At 39.3% G+C, this 21,933-nt stretch overlaps 1 protein-coding gene across 5 annotated transcripts in view; it reads left to right on the forward strand.

Annotated features, from left to right (window-relative positions):
- PUS10 (pseudouridine synthase 10) overlaps positions 1–21,933 on the forward strand; it is an 85,627-nt gene that overhangs the window by 5,137 nt on the left and 58,557 nt on the right. For 4 of the 5 annotated variants that reach the window (XM_005889035.2, XM_070379524.1, XM_070379526.1 and 1 more), the window contains exons 3-4: positions 2,368–2,631; positions 3,368–3,454. In XM_005889035.2, the coding sequence (XP_005889097.1) occupies positions 2,368–2,631; positions 3,368–3,454 (351 nt within the window). Of the gene's footprint in view, positions 1–830; positions 1,064–2,367; positions 2,632–3,367; positions 3,455–21,933 lie in introns of all 5 variants that reach the window. The other variant, XM_070379527.1, reaches the window with a different exon arrangement.

Below are 21,933 nucleotides of genomic sequence, written 5' to 3' on the forward strand. Positions count from 1 at the left end.
CCTTCTTAAGTGATTATATGTAGCATTTAATATAGTAGGATCTTTGTGGAGCAATTTCCTGGTACATTTAATGTTGCATAGACCTTTCCTAAAGACTATCTAGACAGAATATCACAAAATAGTGTTTCTCACCAGATTTTAGTAAAACGTAACAGAAGGGGGTGGAAGCATTATGAGTTTGTTTGCTTTTTTTTCTTTTTCTGTTTTACCACTTGTATTTAAATAGGGGTACTTGTAACTTTCTAGAAGTAAATGCTTATCATCTATCATCACTTGCTGCTATTCATAACAAAAAAGTAATATACTGAGGTCTTTGACATTTATGGTAATATACAGAGAACTTTGACATTTTATAGAATATTTCATATAAGATATATAACATTTTGTGAAATGTATTTTACTCTAATAGTGATATTCATTTAAGAGGCAGATAGTAATTATATATGTATATAAATATGTACTTATATAAGCAGTACAAATTCACACACATGCGTGCCTGCATGCTCAGTTTCCTATAATTAAAAAAAAATTTCCCAGAGACTTCCCTGGCTATCTAGTGGTTAAGAATTTGTGCTTCCATTTCAGGGGGCATGGGTTCAATCCCTGGTTGGGGAACTAAGATCCCACATGCTGCACATGTCACAGACAGAAAAAAAATTTCCCAGGAGTTAGCAACAGCGGTCATTCCTTCTATGTATTAATCATTTCTATTATCTTGGAAATTAGTAATTATGTCCGGTATTCATATACATTTTTATATGTCAAGTGCTCATATAATCCTCATAATAACCTATCAGGTAAGTACATACTATGATTATCTCTATTTTCAGATGACGAAACTGAGACACAGAGAGGTTAAGCAACCTGCCCAAAGTTACACAGCTATTAAGTGAGCAAGCTAGGATATGAACTGTCTGTCTGAATCCAAAGCCTAGAATTTGGAGCTAGAAGACATGGATTTGAACCCCAGTTCCACCACTTTCCAGCTTCAGTTTTCTCCTCTGTAAATGGGATTGATGATAACATCCACCTCACAGGATTTTAAGGGACAATATCTAATAACGTATGTGAAAACACTTTGAAAACTGAAAATGGTACATATGCTATGATAACGAATAAATATATCTGTATCATTTATATGCATAATAACTACAAAGTAGTAAGATTGAGTTTATGTAACTCTCTTCAATTATATTCAAATACATTGTTTGATACATATGTTGTAAGTTTTGTATAGAGACTTAGTGTTACCAACTAATATATCATTTTATGTAAATAAACATGAAAATATCTGAGGACTTTATTGGGTAAATATACTTATATTTTGGTATTTTCTAATCATATCATATATGTGCACATACATATTAATATATCTGTACAATGTTTATTGACATTATAGATCTTAGGTAATAATAAACATGTTTGTGTGGGCCATAATATACCTGTATGTGTATATATGTATGAGTACATATTTCTCTGTTAAAGATTTAATAGGAAAACTAATGTCTTAATAAAATGAATTAAATTTGTTTGAGTGAAAGATTTTTTCCTTTGGAGTCAGTAAATTGTAATGTGAGTGAATTTCAAAGGGATATTTATTCAGCAACTGAATAATATCTGCCTAATTTAGACAAAACAGAAGAAAAGTCCTCTGAATATTTAGATGAGTGGAATGTCTGAAATATGAGAAGGTTTGAAAGCAGTGCCACAATTTACATTCCAATACTAAGAGTGACAGAAATTAGGGAAATCAGAATGTAGCAAAGAGCTTTTTTCAATAATTGCCTATTAGTGGTATGTAATTATGATGCCAAATTTCAGCATTGCCAGCATCTGTTTACCTTTGTGTAGTTGATTGCCTTGAAATTATTTTTACTTAGTAGACTTTGAATCTAATTTTTTAGATTTTATATTAAACATTGTACATATGAGATTTTCGTGGTTGTGAGATTATTAAATAATCTAACATGAATGGAAATTCAGTTTGCATTTCTACTTGTTAATAATTAGAATTGAAGTTTTTTGTTTTGTTTGTGTTGCTGAAATTAACAAGTGAATGATCATCAAAGCAGAACTACAAATCAAATTAGTAAATTTGTTAATGGAGCTTTTCCATCTCAGATTTAAGAATTTAGCTCCTCTGATGTATGAAACCCTTTTGAAAAAATATTCACGCACATATTATAGGAACTAGGTAAATCTCTTCTAAATTCTCCCTAAAGCCAGTGCTGGTTATATAAAACAAATTCGTTGCTCCAGAATTGATGTAAAGCAGCATTGCATAAGTCTATGAAATGTCATAATTTTCATTCCTGTTAAGGATATTGTCAAAGAGTCATTATTTTTTCTTTTTAATTAACTTTTCAGGAGTTGCTCCGTGAACTACAAAAATTTCTGGAAGCTGAAGAAGATGAATCAGTTTCTGAAGTTCCAAACCCTCCTCCCAAGAAAATTCGACTCCAAGAACCAGAAGATCAGATTGATGGGATGGATAGTCTGAGTCAAAATGGAGAGGGAAAGCTCTCAGTGACTGAAGATGGAAGCAGTTCTTCCAAGAACTCGAATTTAAATGTATGCAATGTATGCCTAGGAATTCTTCAAGATTTCTGTGAAAAAGAGTTCATTAAAAAGGTACACTGTTTTTTTTAAAATTAATGTGTAATATATAAAGATTTTCAGTTCTAAGGCCTGTATCCAAAGGAAGAATGCCATTCATTTTAACTTGTTTCACACAAATGGATCATTGGAATATTTTCTTAAATTTTTTAAAAAACGAAGTCTATTATTCTCAAATTACCTTTTTATCAACATGTCTGAAAAAAATCAATGAAGTATGTATTCATGTATTTCTGTTATGAGTGCTGTTCAATTGAACAAAATATGGCAGTTTCCCTTTTGCTGTTTAACATAGCTAAGGAGTTAGAGAAACAGTTCTTTTTGAGACCTCTCAGTGTCTAGAAAAGATGAGTATTACAGCTTTGTGAAAGGTACATGATTGAAGGTGAGATTGCTTTTTGTTGCTAGGTGTTAAGAGTACCTATTTTGTTTAAAATCTTTTCTGAATTATCAGGTGACTTACTAGAACAGTATTTTGACATTCAATAGATTATTCTGCAGGTGAGTCCTGGCTCTTGATATTATATCAAGATATTTTTGATATCTTGATGCCTCGTGATATCAAATATTTGATTTCAGGATGTTTGTGAGAGTTTCCTACTCAAAGACAAAAGTTTAGAAGTTTTGCAGTGCTGTCTCTTGGACCAAAAATTCAAGTTATGAAGATTCCTGTAAAATTTTCAGCAGTTCCTAGAAATCTGTATAACACATTTTTTATGAAATAAATACTTTCTATGTAATACTTTTTTAGGTGTGCCAGAAGGTTGAGGCCTCTGGGTTTGAATTCACCAACTTGGTATTGTCAGTCTCCTTCCCACCGCAGCTATCTGTAAGAGAGGTAAGGTCATTTACATTCATAAAACTATATGTGAAGTATGCAATAGAATTCCTAAAAAATAGGGAAGTATAAATATTCCTTACCATATTATGTTTTCACAGTTTGTGTATTTATTGAATGTCTGAAAGCATTATATTATTATAAATGTTTAATAATGTTGAGTGAATGAATGAAAAAAGGAATTATTGGTTCAAGTTCGTCTATCCCTCACAGGACTGCCATCTTTTTTAAAGGTCCTTATTCAGTAGCAACATTCATTGAGCATTAGCTCTGTGTGAGACATGCTGGTCAGAGAAAGAGATTTAACCAGGACTTCAGAGATCTTTGGGGCTTCCCTCTCAGTTGGTAAAGAATCTGCCTGCAATGCAGGACACCCCAGTTCAATTCCTGGGTTGGGAAGATCCTCTGGATAAGGGATAGGCTACCCACTCCAGTATTTTTATGCTTTTCTTGTGGCTCAGCTGATGAAGAATCTGCCTGAAATGTGGGAGACCTGGGTTTAATCCCTGGGTTGGAAAGATCCCCTGAAGAAGGGAAAGGCTACCCAGTATTCTGGCCTAGAGAATTCCATGGACTGTATAGTCCATGGGGTCGCAAAGAGTCTGACATGACTGAGAGACTTTCATTACTACTACTACTACTACTCAGAGATCTTTGGGGGCAAATGTATGTGTTTTATAATGGTCCTAGGCTAAGGTCATTTTAATTTTGATGAGCCTTTCTTTTCCAAAGTAAAATATAAAAAGGTGACACCTCTTTTAGTCAATGGAAAAATGGAGAGAAAGTACTTTATTTTAACTTTTTTTCTTTAGTAAGTGAAAAAAAAAAAAAAATAGCAGGCATTATCGTAACATTCCTGTGTGTAGAAACTGATGTGAAAACAAAGCTGTCTTTACTAAAACTGTTAAATGTAGCATAGAGAGAATGACCTCTGTAATCTTAACTTCCAACGAGTTGTAAACACATCCATTTGTATGTATGAGGTATCTTTTCCCCAAGAATCCCAAAACTTCACCTTTCATCTGTACCATCACTTTCTTTGGGTGAGTATGTTTATTAGCCCCTAAAAGGCTAAATGTTGACTTAAGACTTGTTGAAGCTGAATAAATGAAAGAGAAGAGGTGGGATGTGAAAAAGAGTAGAGTGATTTTCAGTAGTGTCTCTGTTGATGACAAGATAACAGAGCAAATGGAAGAGTAAAGAGGATGATGATGCGATACCAAGGTTCATGAACACTTAAAGTAATTTTCTAGTCAGTCATCAATGCATTTCTCACTGATAGGTCCAATTCTGGTAGAGAAAAACAGACTTTGAAAAGCTAACTGACTCACAAAAAGTTTCAGTATTTGAGTAACAGAGATAGGAAAAGAAATATATTTTCTAAGTGTGGTTATATATCTTGCTACCAACCTCTTCATCTGAATGTTTATATTTTTACATTAAAATTTGTAGTGTCCGTTTTTACCACATATGTGATTTTTTAACACTCTTAACTTAGTATTTGTTGAATACTTATGAAGTATTTATATTCCATATTAGAAATAGAAGATGCTTCTTTAAATAAAAAATAGAATTATTCTTCATAAACTCTTCTTTCTTTTTATAATTGATTTTTAATCATTAAACTATTAGCAGAAATATATAATTAGTCCAATTATTGGGGAATTAATACATTAATACATTTAATGTATTAATACATTTCCACAGTTTAGTGTATAAAGTTTTTCCTTTGTATTAATGGGTAATATATTTTTACCCATTATATTCTTAAGAATAATAACTATTTACAAGTTTGCAGTATACTGTTTTTGCAACCCAGATATTTTCAGCAAATCATGTTCATGGTTCACTTTGTCATTTTCTTTTATTATTATGTTTTGATACAGTGCCCTAAAGGATAATGGGGGGACTAATCTACTCCTAAGTGAAAAAACCTTTTAAAATTTGTATTCTTGATAGGATGGGAGAAGTATTGATATGAAGACTTCAAACAGTTCAGAGGAAAAGGCAGTCAAAGAAAAAATGGCATAGGAATCTGGGGTGGAAAATAAAAGGATTGGGAAATTCAGAGAAAGTGCAATTCAGACCTTCATTAAAGCCAGATTATCTGTGTGAGTTCCCTGGCAGTCCAGGGATTAGGATTTGTGCTTTCACTACCATGGCCTGGGTTCATTTCCTGGTTGGGGAACTAAGATTCTGCAAGCCATGCGGCATGACCAAAAAAAAAAAGCAAATTACCCCAACCATTAAAATAACATTTAGGGAGAAAAATACATCCCGATGAAGAAGAAATGGGGGCTATCTTCTCTCACTTTCTCTGTGTGTGTGTGTGTGTGTGTGTATAAACATTTGTATTTATACATGTTTGACTTTTTCTTTGATAAATTTCAAAAGTAATAAGACTAGCCTAATGAACCCTATGTGTGTATCATCCAACTCCAACAGTTAAATTTTTTTATTTTACCAGCCTGAGATCAATTTTTAAAAAATATAGAAAAGGTGAAGTCAAGTTAAGGCAAATGTAGAAGGAGGCTTAGATCTATAATAATAGCAAGTGGAAAAATGAGCACAGACTTGTAAGAATTGCTAAGGAAGACTCAGGGTACTTAAAGTTATATTTAGATCAACAGAGATGAAAAGGGGATAGATCTGCTTTTTGATACTGAAGGTATACTGCTGATGCATGATATAAAGAAAGCAGTACCCTGAAGATCCTGTTTGTCAAGGAAAGTGAAAGTGAAGTCGCTTAGTCATGTCTGACTCTGCAACCCCATGGACTGTAGCCTGCCAGGCTCCTCCATCCATGGAATTATCCAGGCAAGGATACTGGAGTAGGTTGCCATTTCCTTCTCCAAGGAAAATGACTTGCAAATGAAAAAGGTCAAATGGTCACTGCTAAGAGAATGAAAGCTCCACATGGTCAGTTCAGTTCAAATGCTCAGTTGTGTCTGGAACCCCATGGAGTGCAGCACGCCAGGCTTCCCTGTCCATCACCGACTCCCAGAGCTTGCGTTTGAGCATGTCCATCAAGTTGGTGATGCCATCAAACCATCTCATCCTCTGTCATCCATTCTCCTGCCTTCAGTCTTTACCAGCATTAAGGTCTTTTCCAGTGAGTCCGTTCTTCGCATCAGGAGGCCAAAGTATTGGAGTTTCAGCTTCAGTATCAGTTCTTCCAGTGAATATTCTGGACTGATTTCCTTTAGGATTGACTGATTTGATCTCCTTGCAGTCCAAGGGACTCTCAAGAGTCTTCTTCAAAACCTCAGTTCAAAGCATCAATTCTTCAGTGCTCAACTTTCTTTATGGGCCAACTCTCACTCCATACATGACTACTGGAAAAACCATAGCTTTGACTGGACAGACCTTTGTTGGCAAAGTAATCTCTGCTTTTTAATATGCTGTCTAGGTTGGTCATAGCTTTTCTTCCAAGGATAAGTGTCTCTTTATTTCATGGCTGCAGTCACCATCTGAGGTGATGTTAGAGCCCAAGAAAATAAAGTCTCTCACTGTTTCCATTGATTCCCCATCTATTTGCCATGAAGTGATGGGACTGGATGCCATGATCTTAGTTTTTTGAATGTTGAGTTTTAAGCCAGATTTTCACTCTCCTCTTTCACTTTCATCAAGAGGCTCTTTAGTTCTTCTTCACTTTCTGCCATAAAGGTGGTGTCATCTGCATATCTGAGGTTATTGATATTTCTCCCAGCAATCTTGGTTCTGACCTGTGCTTCATCAAGCCTGGCATTTCACATGACTCAACCTGCATATAAGTTAAATAAGCAGGGTGACAATATACAGCCTTGATGTACTCCTTTCCCAATTTGGAACCAGTCCGTTGTTCCAAGTCCAGTTCTAACTGTTGCTTCTTGACCTGCATACAGATTTCTCAGGAGGCAGATAAGGTGGTCTGGTATTCCCATCTCCTGAGGAACTTTCCACAGTTTGTGTGATCCACACAGTCAAAGGCTTTGACATAATAGTCAATAAAGCAGAAATAGATGTTTTTCTGGAACTCTCTTGCTTTTTCAATGATCCAGTGGATGTTGGCAATTTTATCTGTGGTTCCTCTGCCTTTTCTAAATCTAGCTTGAACATCTGGAAGTTCTCAGTTCATGTACTGTTGAAGCCTAAGTTGGAGAATTTTGAGCAATACTTTGCCAGTGTGTGAGATGAGTGCAGTTGTGCAGTAGTTTGAACATTCTTTGACATTGCCTTTTCTAGGGATTAAAACTGACCTTTTCCAGTTCTGTGGCCACTGCCGAGTTTTCCAAATTTGCTGGCATATTCAGTGCAGCACTTTCACAGCATCATCTTTTAGGATTTGAAATAGCTCAATTGGAATTCCATCACCTCCACTAGCTTTGTTCATAGTGATGCTTTCTAAGGTCCATTTGACTTCTCACTCCAGGATGTCTGGCTATAGGTGAATGATCACACTATTGTGCTTATTTGGGTCATGAAGATCTTTTTTGTATATATAGTTCTTCTGTGTATTCTTGCCATCTCTTCTTAATATCTTCTGCTTCTGTTAGGTCCATACCATTTCTGTCCTTTATTGTGCCCATCTTTGCATGAAATGTTCCCTTGGTGTCTCTAATTTTGTTGAAGAGATCTCTAGTCTTTCCCATTCTGTTGTTTTCTTCTATTTCTTTGCACTGATTACTGAGGAAGTCTTTCTTATCTCTCCTTGCTATTCTTTGGAACTCTGCATTCAGATGTGTATACCTTTCCTTTTCTCCTTTGCCTTTCACTTCTCTTCTTTTCTCAGCTATTTGTAAGGCCTCCTCAGACAACCATTTTTGCCTTTTTGCATTTCTTTTTCTTGGGGATGGTCTCGATCACTGCCTCCTGTACAATGTCACGAACCTCCGTCCATAGTTCTTCAGGCACTCTATCAGGTCTAATCCCTTGAATCTATTTGTAACTTCCACTGTATAATCATAAGGGATTTGATTTAGGTCATACCTGAATGGTTTTGTGGTTTTTCCCTACTTTCTTCAATTTCAGTGTGAATTTTGCAATAAGGAGTACATGATCTGAGCCACAGTCGGCTCCTGGTCTTGTTTTTGCTGACTGTATAGAGCTTCTCCATCTTTGGCCGCAAAGAATATAATCAGTCTGATTTTGGAATTGACCATCTGGTGATGTCCATGTATAGAGTTGTCTCTTGTGTTGTTGGAAGAGGGTGTTTGCTGTGACTAGTGTGTTCCCTTGGCAAAACTCTGTTAGACTGCCTTACTTCATTTTGTACTCCAAGGCCAAACTTGCCTGTTACTCCAAGTGTTTCTTGACTTCCTACTTTTGCATTCCAGCCCCCCATGATGGGTGTTAGTTCTAGAAGGTCTTGTAGGTCATCATAGCACTATTCAACTTGAGCTTCTTTGGCATTACTGGTTGGGGCATAGACTTGGATTACTGTGATACTGAATGGTTTGCCTTGGAAACAAACAGAGATCATTCTGTCATTTTTGAGATTGCACCAAAGTACTGCATTTCAGACTCTTTTGTTGACTATGATGGCTACTTCATTGCTTCTAAGGGATTCTTGCCCACAGTAGTAGATATAATGGTCATCTGAATTAAATTCACCCATTCCAGTCCATTTTAGTTCAGTGATTTCTAAAATGTCAACATTTACTCTTTTCATCTCCTGTTTGACCACTTCCAATTTGCCTTGGTTCCTATGCAATATTGTTTTTTATAGTATTGGATTTTATTTCCATCACCAGTCACATCTACAACTGGGCATTGTTTTCACTTTGGCTCTGCCTCTTCATTCTTTCTGGAGTTATTTCTCCACTCTTCTACAGTAGCATATTAGACACCTAGAGTTCATCTTTCAGTATCTTATCTTTTTGCCTTTCATACTGTTTTGGGGGTTCTCAAGGCAAGAATACTGAAATGGTTTGCCATTCCCTTCTCCAGTGGACCTCATTTTGTTAGACCTCTCTACCATGACATCCGTCTTGGTTGGCCCTACAGGGCATGTCTCATAGTTTCATTGAGTTGGACAAGGCTGTGGTCCATGTGATCAGTTTGATTAGTTTCTCTCTTCCCTCTGATAGATAAGGATAAGAGATTTATGAAAGCTTCCTGATGGGAGAGACTGACTGTGCAGGGAAACTGGGCAGGGCCATGCTCAGTAAATCTTAATCCAATTTTCTGTTGATGGGCAGGGCTATGTTCCCTCCCTGTTAATTTGGCCCAGGCCAAACTATGGTAGCTGTGAGAATTGTAATGGCAGCCTCCTTCAAAAGGACTTGTGCACGCACTGCTGTTTTCAGTTCCCCTGACCCCTCAGCAGGCCACTGTTGACCCACACCTCTGCCAGTGACTCCTGGACACTCACAGGCAAGTCTGGCTCAGTCTCTTGTGGGGACTCTGCTCGTTTCTCCTGGCTCCTGGTGTGCACAAATTTTGTTTTTGCCTTCCAAAAGTCTGTTTCCCCAGTCCCCAGTCCAGATTGTTAAGCATTTCCAAATGGGTTCAGGTGTTCAGATCTGGGTGAATTACATTCCAGAATAGATTGAGAAGAAACTTGCAGCCTCCATGATCATTGAGAGGTTTTAAAAGCAGATTTTCCAAATGTCTAGAGACAGATGAGGGCAGTTGTAACTTTCCAGAGCTGAGGAAAGTTGGTTTTGTTACCTACCAACTGGTGACCTTGAATCTAAAAGCCTGGCAAGATTCTAGATCAGAAACTAAAGAGTAAATTGTGGACAGTGAGGATAAGGAAAACTTAGTTGAAGAAATTCATTAAAGTCGAATCACATCTGCATTATTTCTTGCACTTATAGTCTAGTAGGACTGACTGATTTGTCTGTGTGTGCTCAGTCGCGTCCAACTCTTTGCAACTCCCTGGGCTGTAGCCTGCCAGGGTTCTCTGTCCATGGGATTTCCCAGACAAGAATATTGGAGTGGGTTGCCATTTCCTTCTCCAGGGGATCTTCCGAACCAGGACTGGTAGAACAGGGAAATGCAGTAGCACCTGTATGACTGGGACTCAGCTAGTCATTTGATCAGGTTTCTTTCCCATGGTAACTTCCTAAAAAGTGACAGGAAATGTGACCAGGATGTGAAAACAGTTGGGTGGATTTTGGTCATTCCCAGAAGGAGCTGATTAACGACTGGTATCAGACTGGATGATGTTTTTCCAAAGGTGCTCTGCAGATCAACCACTTGAAACTCACTTTAGGAAAGATTTCAAAACATTGTAGGCCTTGTCTCAGACCTCCTAAATCATGATCTCTAGAGTGGGGTCAGAGAAGCCCCTCCACAAGTTAGGTACATGTTAGAATTCAAGAATCACTAAACTTCAGGGAGATTTATGGTGTGCTGTAAGACTCTTTTAATACCTTGTCCTGTTCATGATTTCTATCAGTGATGATGGAACATGTGATAATAGGAACACTTACTGTAGTTGTGCATGACAGAGACTTGAGAGTATAACAGACAGGTTAACTGTTAGAATTGAGATCCAAAAAGATCTCAAGAATAGGGAAAATCTAACAAGATAAAATTTAATAGAATTAAATATATGTTTTTATACTTGTGTTTAGAAAAATAACTGCCAAGTAAAGGATGAGGCAGGAGTAGCTTCAGAGCTCTGTTTATAGCAAGGCTTAGGGGTTTTAGTTAGTAGCCCAATGTGAATTATGGATGTGATTAGATAAGCTCTTTGGATTTTAGTCCAGATATTAGAAGTATAGCAAAGAGAAATAAGAAAGACTTCTTAAATGAAAAATGGAAAGAAATAGAGGAATACAACAGAATGGGAAAGATTAGAGATTTCTTTAAGAAAATTAGAGCTATCAAGGGAAGATTTCATACAAGGATGGGCATGATAAAGGACAGAAAATGGCAAGGACCTAACAGAAGCAGAAGGGATTAAGAAAAGGTGGCAAGAATACACAAAAGACCTCTACAAAAAAAGGGGTTAATGACCCAGATAATTGTGATGGTGTGGTCACTTACCTAGAGCCAGACATCCTGGAGTGTGAAGTCCAGTGGGCCTTAAGAAGCATTACTACTAACAAATCCACAGAATTCTAGTTGAGCTATTCAAATCCTAAAAGATGATGCTGTTAAAGTGCTGTACACAATATGTCAGCAAATTTGGAAAACCCAGCAGTGGCCACAGGACTGGAAAAGGTCAGTTTTCGTTCTAATTGTAAAGAAGGCCAGTGCCAAAGAATGTTCAAACTACTGCACAATTGTACTCATTTCACATGCTATCAATGTTATGCTGAAATTCCTTCAACCAGATTTCAACAGTACGTGAACTGAGAACTTCCAGATGTACAGCTGATTTAGAAAAGGTGGAGGAACCAAAATCAAATTGCCAACATTCACTGAATCATGGAGAAAGGGAGTTGCAGAAAAACATCTACTTCTCCTTCATTGACTATGCTAAAGCCTTTGACTGTGTGGATCACAACAAACTGTGGAAATTCTTAAAGAGAAGGGAATACCAGACCACCTTACCTGTCTCCTGAGCAATCTATATGTGGGTCAAGAAGCAACAGAACCGGATATGTAACAACTGACTTCTTCCAAATTGGGAAAGGAGTATGGCAAGGCTGTATATTGTCATGTTAACTTATATTCAGAGTACATCATGTGAGATGCTGGACTGGATAAATCATAAGCAGGAATCAAAATTGCCAGGAAAAATAGCAACAACCTCAGATATGCAGATGATACTACTCTAATGGTAGAAAGTGAAGAGGAAACTAAAGAGCCTCTTGATGAAAGTGAAAGAGAGTGAAAAGCTGGGTTGAAACTCAGCATTCAAAAAACTAAGATCATGGCATCTGGTCCCATCACTTCATGGCAAATAGAAGGGGAAAAAGTGGAAACAGTGACAGACTTTATTTTCTTGGGCTCCAAAATCATTGCAAATGGTGACTGCAGCCATAAAATTAAAAGATGCTCTTTGGAAGGAAAGCTATGACACACCTCGACAGTATATTAAAAAGCAGAGTCATTACTTTGCCAACGAAGGACAGTATGGTCAAAGCTGTGGGGGTTTTTTGAGTAATGGATATGAGAGTTGAACCCTAAAGAAGACTGAGCGCTGAAGAACCGATGCTTTTGAATTGTAGTGTTGGAGAAGACTCTTGAGAGTCCCTTGGACTGCAAGGTGAACAAACCAGTCAATCCTAGAGGAAATCAATCCTGAATATTCATTGGAAAGACTTGCTAAAGCTGAAGCTCTAATACTTTGGTCACCTGATGAGAAGAGCTGACTCACTGGAAAAGACCTTGATGCTGGGGAAGACTGAAGGAAAAAGGAGAAGGGGGTGGCAGAGGATGACATGGTTTGATAGCATCATTGACTCAATGTATGTGAATTTGAGCAAATTCTGGGAGATAGTGGAGAACAGAGGAGCCTGGAAGTCTACAGTCCATGGATTGAAAAGAGTTGGACATGACTTAGTGACTGAACTAAGTGAATTTGCAAAGGTTAAAATGACAGTCCTTTTTTCACTCAGTGCTGGTCATTCCTGGAGTCCCGCATTCAGATGGAATGTTCTACTTTATGAGGAACAAATACAGATGGGAATGCATTTTGTAGTAGTCCATATACTAATCCCCCAAACTTGTGAATATGTATCCATACCTTAAAAGAAGGGACTTGGCAGATGTCATTAAGATTAAGGATGCAGAGATAACAGAGATTATCCTTAATTATGGGCTTCCCTTGTGGCTCACCTGGTAAAGAATCTGCCTGCAATGAGGGAGACTTGGGTTCGATTCTTGGGTTGGGAAGATGCCCTGGAGAAGAGAAAGACTACCCACTCCAGTGTTCTGGCTTGGAGAATTCTTGGATTGACTCTTGAATCACAAAGAGTCGGACATGATGGAGTGTGCTCATTCAGTTGTGTCCAACTCCTTGCCACCCTTTGGACTATGGCCCACCAGGCTCCTCTGCCCATGGTATTATCCAGGCAAGAATGCTGGAATGGGTTGCCATTTCCTCCTCTGGATGATATTCCCAACCCAGGGATTGAACCACAGTCTCCTGTATTGGCAAACAGATTCTTTACTGCTGAGCCATCCAGGAATTGTCTAGTTGGGCTCAACCTAATCATGTGAGTCCTTAAAAGTACCCTTCCTGGCTGAGATGGTGGTAAGAGGAAAAGGTGATTGTGGAAGAATGGTCAGAGAGATGCACTGTTGCTCCCTTTAAAGATAGTGAGAGGGAGTCATGAGCCAAAGAAAATGAGTGGTTTCTACAAGCTAGAAAAGGCAAGAAAACAGGTTCTCCTAGCCTAAAGCCTCCAGAAAAGAATGTGGCCCTGTTGACACAGTGAGACCAGTGTCAGGATTCTGACCTAAAGAATACTAAGATACTAAATGTAGGTTTTAAATCATGAAATTTGCAGGAATTTGTTATAATAGCAGCAGTGGAAACACACACATTTAGATGAGTGTATTTGGAATGGTGGAGACATCTGACCCCTGGTTGCAGAAGCTGCTGCCAAAGGAACTTGCGTTACTTAGTTTGGAGAATAGATGATTTAGGGGGATGAATTTGCTCTGCTTGAATATTTGAGGGGTTTTCTCCTGGAGAGAGAGAGTAATTTTCAGCCCTAAGTGGGATTATCCTATTTTCAGGTACAGTGAGTTTTCTGTCACCAGAATGTGTAAACCAATGCTGGGCAACTATTTGGCAGAGATGTGCACCATATAGTTGGTTAGACTAGAGATTTTGTTCAGCCTTTTTGAACTATAAGATCCTATATAGTTTTTAGAAAAATATCAGATCAGATCAGATCAGTCGCTCAGTCGTGTCCGACTCTTTGCGACCCCATGAATCGCAGCATGCCAGGCCTCCCTGTCCATCACCAACTGCAAGAGTTCACTGAGACTCACCTCCATCAAGTCAATGATGCCATCCAGCCATCTCATCCTCTGTCATCCCCTTCTCCTCTTGCCCCCAATCCCTCCCAGCATCAGAGTCTTTTCCAATGAGTCAACTCTTCGCATGAGGTGGCCAAAGTACTGGAGTTTCAGCTTTAGCGTCATTCCTTCCAAAGAAATCCCAGGGCTGATCTCCTTCAGAAAGGACTGGTTGGATCTCCTTGCAGTCCAAGGGACTCTCAAGAGGCTTCTCCAACACCACAGTTCAAAAGCATCAATTCTTCGGCACTCAGCCTTCTTCACAGTCCAACTCTCACATCCATACATGACCACAGGAAAAACCATAGCCTTGACTAGACGAACCTTTGTTGGCAAAGTAATGTCTCTGCTTTTGAATATGCTATCTAGGTTGGTCATAACTTTCCTTCCAAGGAGTAAGCATCTTTTAATTTCATGGCTGCAGTCACCATCTGCAGTGATTTTGGAGTCCAGAAAAATAAAGTCTGACACTGTTTCCACTGTTTCCCCATCTATTTCCCATGAAGTGGTGGGACCAGATGCCATGATCTTCGTTTTCTGAATGTTGAGCTTTAAGCCAACTTTTTCACTCTCCACTTTCACTTTCATCAAGAGGCTTTTTAGTTCCTCTTTCCTTTCTGTCACAAGGGTGGTGTCATCTGCATATCTGAGGTTATTGATATTTCTCCCGGCAATCTTGATTCCAGCTTGTCTTTCTTCCAGCCCAGCGTTTCTCATGATGTACTCTGCATATAAGTTAAATAAACAGGGTGACAATATACAGCCTTGACGTACTCCTTTTCCTATTTGGAACCAGTCTGTGGTTCCATGTCCAGTTCTAACTGTTGCTTCCTGACCTGCATACAAATTTTTCAAGAGGCAGGTCAGGTGCTGGTATTCCCATCTCTTTCAGAATTTTCCACAGTTTATTGTGATCCACACAGTCAAAGGCTTTAGCATAGTCAATAAAGCAGAAATAGATGTTTTTCTGGAATTCTCTTGCTTTTTCCATGATCTAGAGGATGTTGGCAATTTGATCTCTGGTTCCTCTGCCTTTTCTAAACCAGCTTGAACATCAGGAAGTTCACGGTTCACGTATTGCTGAAGCCTGGCTTGGAAAATTTTGAGCATTACTTTACTAGTGTGTGAGATGAGTGCAATTGTGCGGTAGTTTGAGCATTCTTTGGCATTGCCTTTCTTTGGGATTGGAATGAAAACTGACCTTTTCCAGTCCTGTGGCCACTGCTGAGTTTTCCAAAGTTGCTGGCATATTCAGTGCAGCACTTTCACAGCATCATCTTTCAGGATTTGGAATAGCTCAACTACAATTCTATCACCTCCACCAGCTTTGTTCATAGTGATGCTTTCTAAGGCCCACTTGACTTCACATTCCAGGATGTCTGGCTCTAGGTCAGTGATCACACCGTCGTGATTATCTGGGTTGTGAAGATCTTTTTGTACAGTTCTTCTGTGTATTCTTGCCATCTCTTCTTAATATCTTCTGCTTCTGTTAGGTCCATACCATTTCTGTCCTTTATTGAGTGCATCTTTGCATGAAATGTTCCTTTGGTGTTTCTGATTTTCTTGAAGAGATCTCTAGTCTTTCCCATTCTGTTGTTTTCCTCTATTTCTTTGCATTGATCACTGAAGAAGGCTTTCTTATCTCTTCTTGCTATTCTTTGGAACTCTGCATTCAGATGTTTAAATCTTTCCTTTTCTCCTTTGCTTTTCGCTTCTCTTCTTTTCACAGCTATTTGTGAGGCCTCCTCAGACAGCCATTTTGCTTTTTTGCATTTCTTTTCCATGGGGATGGTCTTCATCCCTGTCTCCTGTACAATGTCACAGACCTCATTCCATAGTTCATCAGGCATTCTATCAATCATATCTAGTCCCTTAATTCTATTTCTCACTTCCACTGTATAATCATAAGGGATTTGATTTAGGTCATACCTGAATGGTCTAGTGGTTTTCCCTACTTTCTTCAATTTCAGTCCGAATTTGGCAATAAGGAGTTCATGGTCTGAGCCACAGTCAGCTCCTGGTCTTGTTTTTCCTGACTGTATAGAGCTTCTCCATCTTTGGCTGCAAAGAATATAATCAATCTGATTTCGGTGTTAACCATCTGGTGATGTCCATGTGTAGAGTCTTCTCTTGTGTTGTTGGAAGAGGGTGTTTGCTATGACCAGTGCACTTTCTTGGCAAAACTCCATTAGTCTTTGCCCTGCTTCATTCCGTATTCCAAGGCCAAATTTGCCTGTTACTCCAGGTGTTTCTTGACTTTCTACTTTTGCATTCCAGTCCCCTACAATGAGAAGGACATCTTTTTTGGGCATTAGTTCTAAAAGGTCTTGTAGGTCTTCATAGAACCATTCAACTTCAGCTTCTTCAGCGTTACTGGTTGGGGCATAGACTTGGATTACTGTGATATTGAATGGTTTGTCTTGGAAACAAACAGAGATCATTCTGTCATTCTTGAGATTGCATCCAAGTACTGCCTTTCGGACTCTTTTGTTGACCATGATGGCTACTCCATTTCTTCTGAGGGATTCCTGCCCGCAGTAGTAGATATAATGGTCATCTGAGTTAAATTCACCCATTCCAGTCCATTTCAGTTCGCTGATTCCTAGAATGTTGACATTCACTCTTGCCGTCTCCTGTTTGACCACTTCCAATTTGCCTTGATTCATGGACCTGACATTCCAGGTTCCTATGCAATATTGCTCTTTACAGCATCGGACCTTGCTTCTATCACCAGTCACATCCACAGCTGGGTATTCTTTTTGTTTTGGCTCCATCCCTTCATTCTTTCTGGAGTTATTTCTCCACTGATCTCCAGTAGCATATTGGGTACCTACTGACCTGGGGAGTTCCTCTTTCAGTATCCTATCATATTGCCTTTTCATAGTGTTCATGGGGTTCTCAAGGCAAGAATCCTGAAGTGGTTTGCCATTCCCTTCTCCAGTGGACCACATTCTGTCAGATCTCTCCACCGTGAACCGCCCATCTTGGGTTGCCCCACGGGCATGGCTTAGTTTCATTGAGTTAGACAAGGCTGTGGTCCTAGTGTGATTAGATTGACTAGTTTTCTGTGAGTATGGTTTCAGTGTGTTTGCCCTCTGATGCCCTCTTGCAACACCTACCGTCTTACTTGGGTTTCTCTTACCTTGGGCGTGGGGTATCTCTTCACGGCTGCTCCAGCAAAGCTCAGCCATTGCTCCTTACCTTGGACGAGGGGTATCTCCTCACCGCTGCCCTTCCTGACCTTCAAAGTGGGATAGCTCCTCTGGGCCCTCCTGCACCCGTGCAGGCACGGCTCCTTGAACGTGTGGTTGGTCCTCCCGGCCACCGCTCCTGGCCTCGGGCGTGGGGTTGCTCCTCCCGGCCGCTGCCCCTGGCCTCCAGTTTAGGGGCGTGGGGTAGCTCCTTCCAGCCGCCGCCCCTGACCTCTGACGCGGGGTAACTCCTCTCATCGCAGCCCCTGACCTCGGAGGCTGGTATCTCCTCTCAGCCGCCCCCCGGCTGACCTCGGCCGCATGGTAGCTCCTCTTGGCCGTTCCTGAGCCGTCGCAGTCTGGTACTCTTGGCCACTGCCGCTGACCTCGGACGTGGGGTAACTCCTCTTGGCCGCCCCCCTCTGGCATGGGGGTCCTCCCGGCTTCTGCCCGTGACCTCGGACGTGGGGTGGCTCCTCGCCAGCCGCCTGCGCTTAGTGCGCCGGTTAAGCGTTACCTTATGTTAGTGATTGATTCCTCTAAACGTCTCCATCACATTTAATTATTGCCAATAAAATTACAATAGAATGAATAACCTAGACTTATGCTAATATTAGACTAAACTTGAATCGTAGGAAAAGAGCATGCCAATTGAGTCCTTTTAAAAGTAAACACTTAAAAAAGAGAAGTAACTGCTTTAATATAAAAGTCCTGTTTAGGTTATCTTTCCCAGTCTGGTCCAGTAGGGGGCAATATGGTACTATCATTTTGGCACAGTGGCCCCACCAGAGGAGCGGCATGTGGGAAACAGTTGTTTGCTATTGACTTTGCTTTGTTTTTCATTTTTATTGGTGTAGAGTTGATTTACAATATTGTGTTAGTTGCTGCTGTGCAGCCAAGTGAGTCAGTTATACATACACATATATCCACTCTTTTTAGATGCTTTTCCCACATAGGTCATTACAGAGTGTTGAGTAGAGTTCCCTGTGCTATGCTATACAGTAGGTCCTTATTACTGTTGGCTTTGAATGGATTTAGTGTCCCTTAAATGTTACTTTGGTTGTATGAAACAGCTACTTCTCTATATGCAACTTGATATAGTTTGGATTTTATTTGTCAAATCAAAACCTTTTCCCTTCCCTTTCATTTTTTATAATTTGTAATAGCCCCAGGCTTTGCACTAAGTACTATAAATTATACATAGCCCTGGGAAATTAGCCAAAATTAAAAGCAGTACAAAATTGTTTTTTTTTTCCCTTAAATTCTGACAAATGGGTATGCAAAAGACTTTGAATTTTAAACTTGTGGGTTCTTAACCAGTTTGTAATGTTATCTCATTAAGAATCTAAAGAAAGTAATGACTTCCTTGTCCTAAAAATGCACATATTCAAAAATTTGGGTGTATTTATCAGTTCAGTTCAGTCGCTCAGTCGTGTCTGACTCTTTGCGACCCCATGAATTGCAGCATGCCAGGCCTCCCTGTCCATCACCAACTCCCAGAGTTCACCCAAACTCATGTGCATCAAGTCGGTGATGCCATCCAGCCATCTCATCCTCTGTTGTCCCCTTCTCCTCCTGCCCCCAATCCATCCCAGCATGAGGGTCTTTCCCAATGAGTCAACTCTTTGCATGAGGTGACGAAAGTATTGGAGTTTCAGCTTCAGCATCAGTCCTTCCAATGAACACCCAGGACTGATCTCCTTTAGAATGGACTGCTTGGGTCTCCTTGCAGTCCAAGGGACTCTCAAGAGTCTTCTCCAACACCACAGTTCAAAAGCATCAATTCTTCAGTGCTCAGCTTTCTTCATAGTCCAACTCTCACATCCATACATGACCACAGGAAAAACCATAGCCTTGACTAGACGGACCTTTGTTGGCAAAGTAATGTCTCTGCTTTTGAATATGCTATCTAGGTTGGTCATAACTTTCCTTCCAAGAAGTAAGTGTCTTTTAATTTCATGGCTGCAATCACCATCTGCAGTGATTTTGGAGCCTAGAAAAAATAAAGTCTGACACTGTTTCCACTGTTTCCCCATCTATTTGCCATGAAATGATGGGTCCAGGTGCCATGATCTTAGTTTTCTGAATGTTGAGCTTTACGCTTCTTAAATTCCCAATCATTAACCTAGGATCTGTCTTAACTGGACACTCCAGTAATTTTACCCTCTATGATTGACTCATGAGCTTACTTTTTCTAAAGGGCAGTGCTTTTTCTAATTATGTTTAGCTCATAGAACAGAATTTAATGATATCTCTTTGACTTCAAGTACAGAGAGATACACTTTCAAGTTCATGTTGTATGTACAGGCCTAAGCTGGCTCTCTCCATTCATCAACCCAACTCTCTAATTTAACATGCATATTTTCTACTTTTTGTTCATTTTTCATGACTTCTCAATTTTTATTTGTATGACAAACACAATGCCTAAATCACTTTTTGTTCTTTCTTACCGCCATTTAGTATAACACCAATTTAAGGTTCATTTCAATTCACAAGTTTTCTAGGTTTACTAAAGTGTTTCCAGAATTTGTAGCTTTATTTTTTGGTTAGAATAGTTAGGTAGGATGTGCTGCGATCTCTATATGATCCATTTATCCATGCAGCGCATTTTTACAAGGTTGCTGATTGAGGTACTGAAAAACATGCAAAATTATAGCAATCACTGTCTCTGCCTCTTAAAGATTTTTCAGTACTCTTTATGGATGGGTTGGGGGGAAGTAACCTTAGTAATGTTTTGCATACATAGGTTGCAGCATTTTAAACCATTCAGAGGACTGGCAGCAACTGAAACCCATCTTCCTTATAAAAGGTAACCCCAATAGCATGCCTCTGTGAGCACATCAGTATATGAAAGTCTGGTTATGCCACCACCCCAGGTGTAAATGCATTAAAATCTCTAGTGGAAAATCTCTAATGGAAAGCCAGCAGTTCCCAACTTTTCAATCTGAAAATTTAACAGATCCCCAGTGTCTGTGAATTGGAAAGAGGATATGTTTGGGTGATTGGGATTACCTCACTAATCATCTCATCTCATGTGAAGAGGGAAAAACCAAAGCTTGCCCAGTGTGTCACATTTATTGGAATTTGGATGTGTCTCCCTGATTCATGCTCTTTTTTGTTTTTAATCTATGTTGTCTCTCCATCTTTTATATTTAGGTGTGTTTTATTTACTTAACTACCTTGGCTTTATGGGCATTGCCTTTTCCTAACTACTGCCCTTGTTAAATCATGCACTCAAAAAAGGTCAAGGGACACAAGAATGATACAATCCAGGCAGAGGTGTTGCATCGGGGGCCATGGGACTGGACATGGGAGCAGGTTTAGGATTCTGTTACTTGATCTACAAGTGGGATGTGTGTTCCCAGGGAGAAAGGATGAGTGACATGTGGTTAGTCAAGGTTTGTACAGAACCCAAGTTCTGGTTAGGGTGAGCAGTCAGGAGTCTAGCTGTTAGGGAGTCAGAGTAGGTATTGAATGGTTTAATAACTCCCAGTTGGAGGGTAAGGGGCAGGGAGGCCAACAAATAAAGGAAAAACCCTTTCCTAAGGTCACTGAGGCTTGTAGCAAGGAAGAACAAATCACATTCCCGGGAATGAGATGGCATGGTGAAATAGAACTAGGAGCAAGACTAATTCTAAAAACCACCACAAAAATAGAATGCATATTGGATTCAGGAATGCCATTGGCAGAGTATTCAGATGTATGTTTAAATACTTGAAGATGCATATGGTTACTTCTAAGCTTAGCTTTTTTCTCGGCCTGACCCAGCTAAGCACTGGTAGAGGAGGCAATCAGAAAGAAAAGGTTGCTGTGGACAATCCACCAGTTTGGGTGGTCAAGAGGGAGTGGAGGGTGTTAAGAGCATTAGGCAGCCTTGAAATTTTGAAATTTATTGTTCTAATTTGTATGGTCTTATTCTCATGAATTGTCACATTTTGCATCTTTAAATTTTATAGTGAGAAATGGTTATATAAAAGAATTAATAGGAATACAAGATATAAAGCACATCTTTTTTCTATTTCCCCATCGAATGCTGTTGCTACTTAGCACATTGCTGCATACCAACTATTTCCTTGTCAAACATTTTCTTTTCATTCAGTTTTAGGACTGTGTGGCTAAATGGACTAAGTTTCAGAAAAAAGGGAACTTCTAAATTAGACTCTGCCTTTTTCAGATTGGAGTTTCTCTTGTTACATAGAGAAGTCATCTCAGTTACCCTTTTTGCTGAGATGAGCTCCATGTTTTAGACTTAGTACTTCTCAGCTATTAAATTATTATTCCTGAAAAATCATTCATAATAATTTATATGTATAATATATATGTATATAAAGTGATAGTTTATTTGTGAAACAGCCACACCACAACGTGTGCTGATGTTTT

The sequence above is a fragment of the Bos mutus genome, chromosome 11 (assembly GCF_027580195.1).
Source record: "Bos mutus isolate GX-2022 chromosome 11, NWIPB_WYAK_1.1, whole genome shotgun sequence".
Classification (NCBI taxonomy): Eukaryota; Metazoa; Chordata; class Mammalia; order Artiodactyla; family Bovidae; genus Bos; species Bos mutus.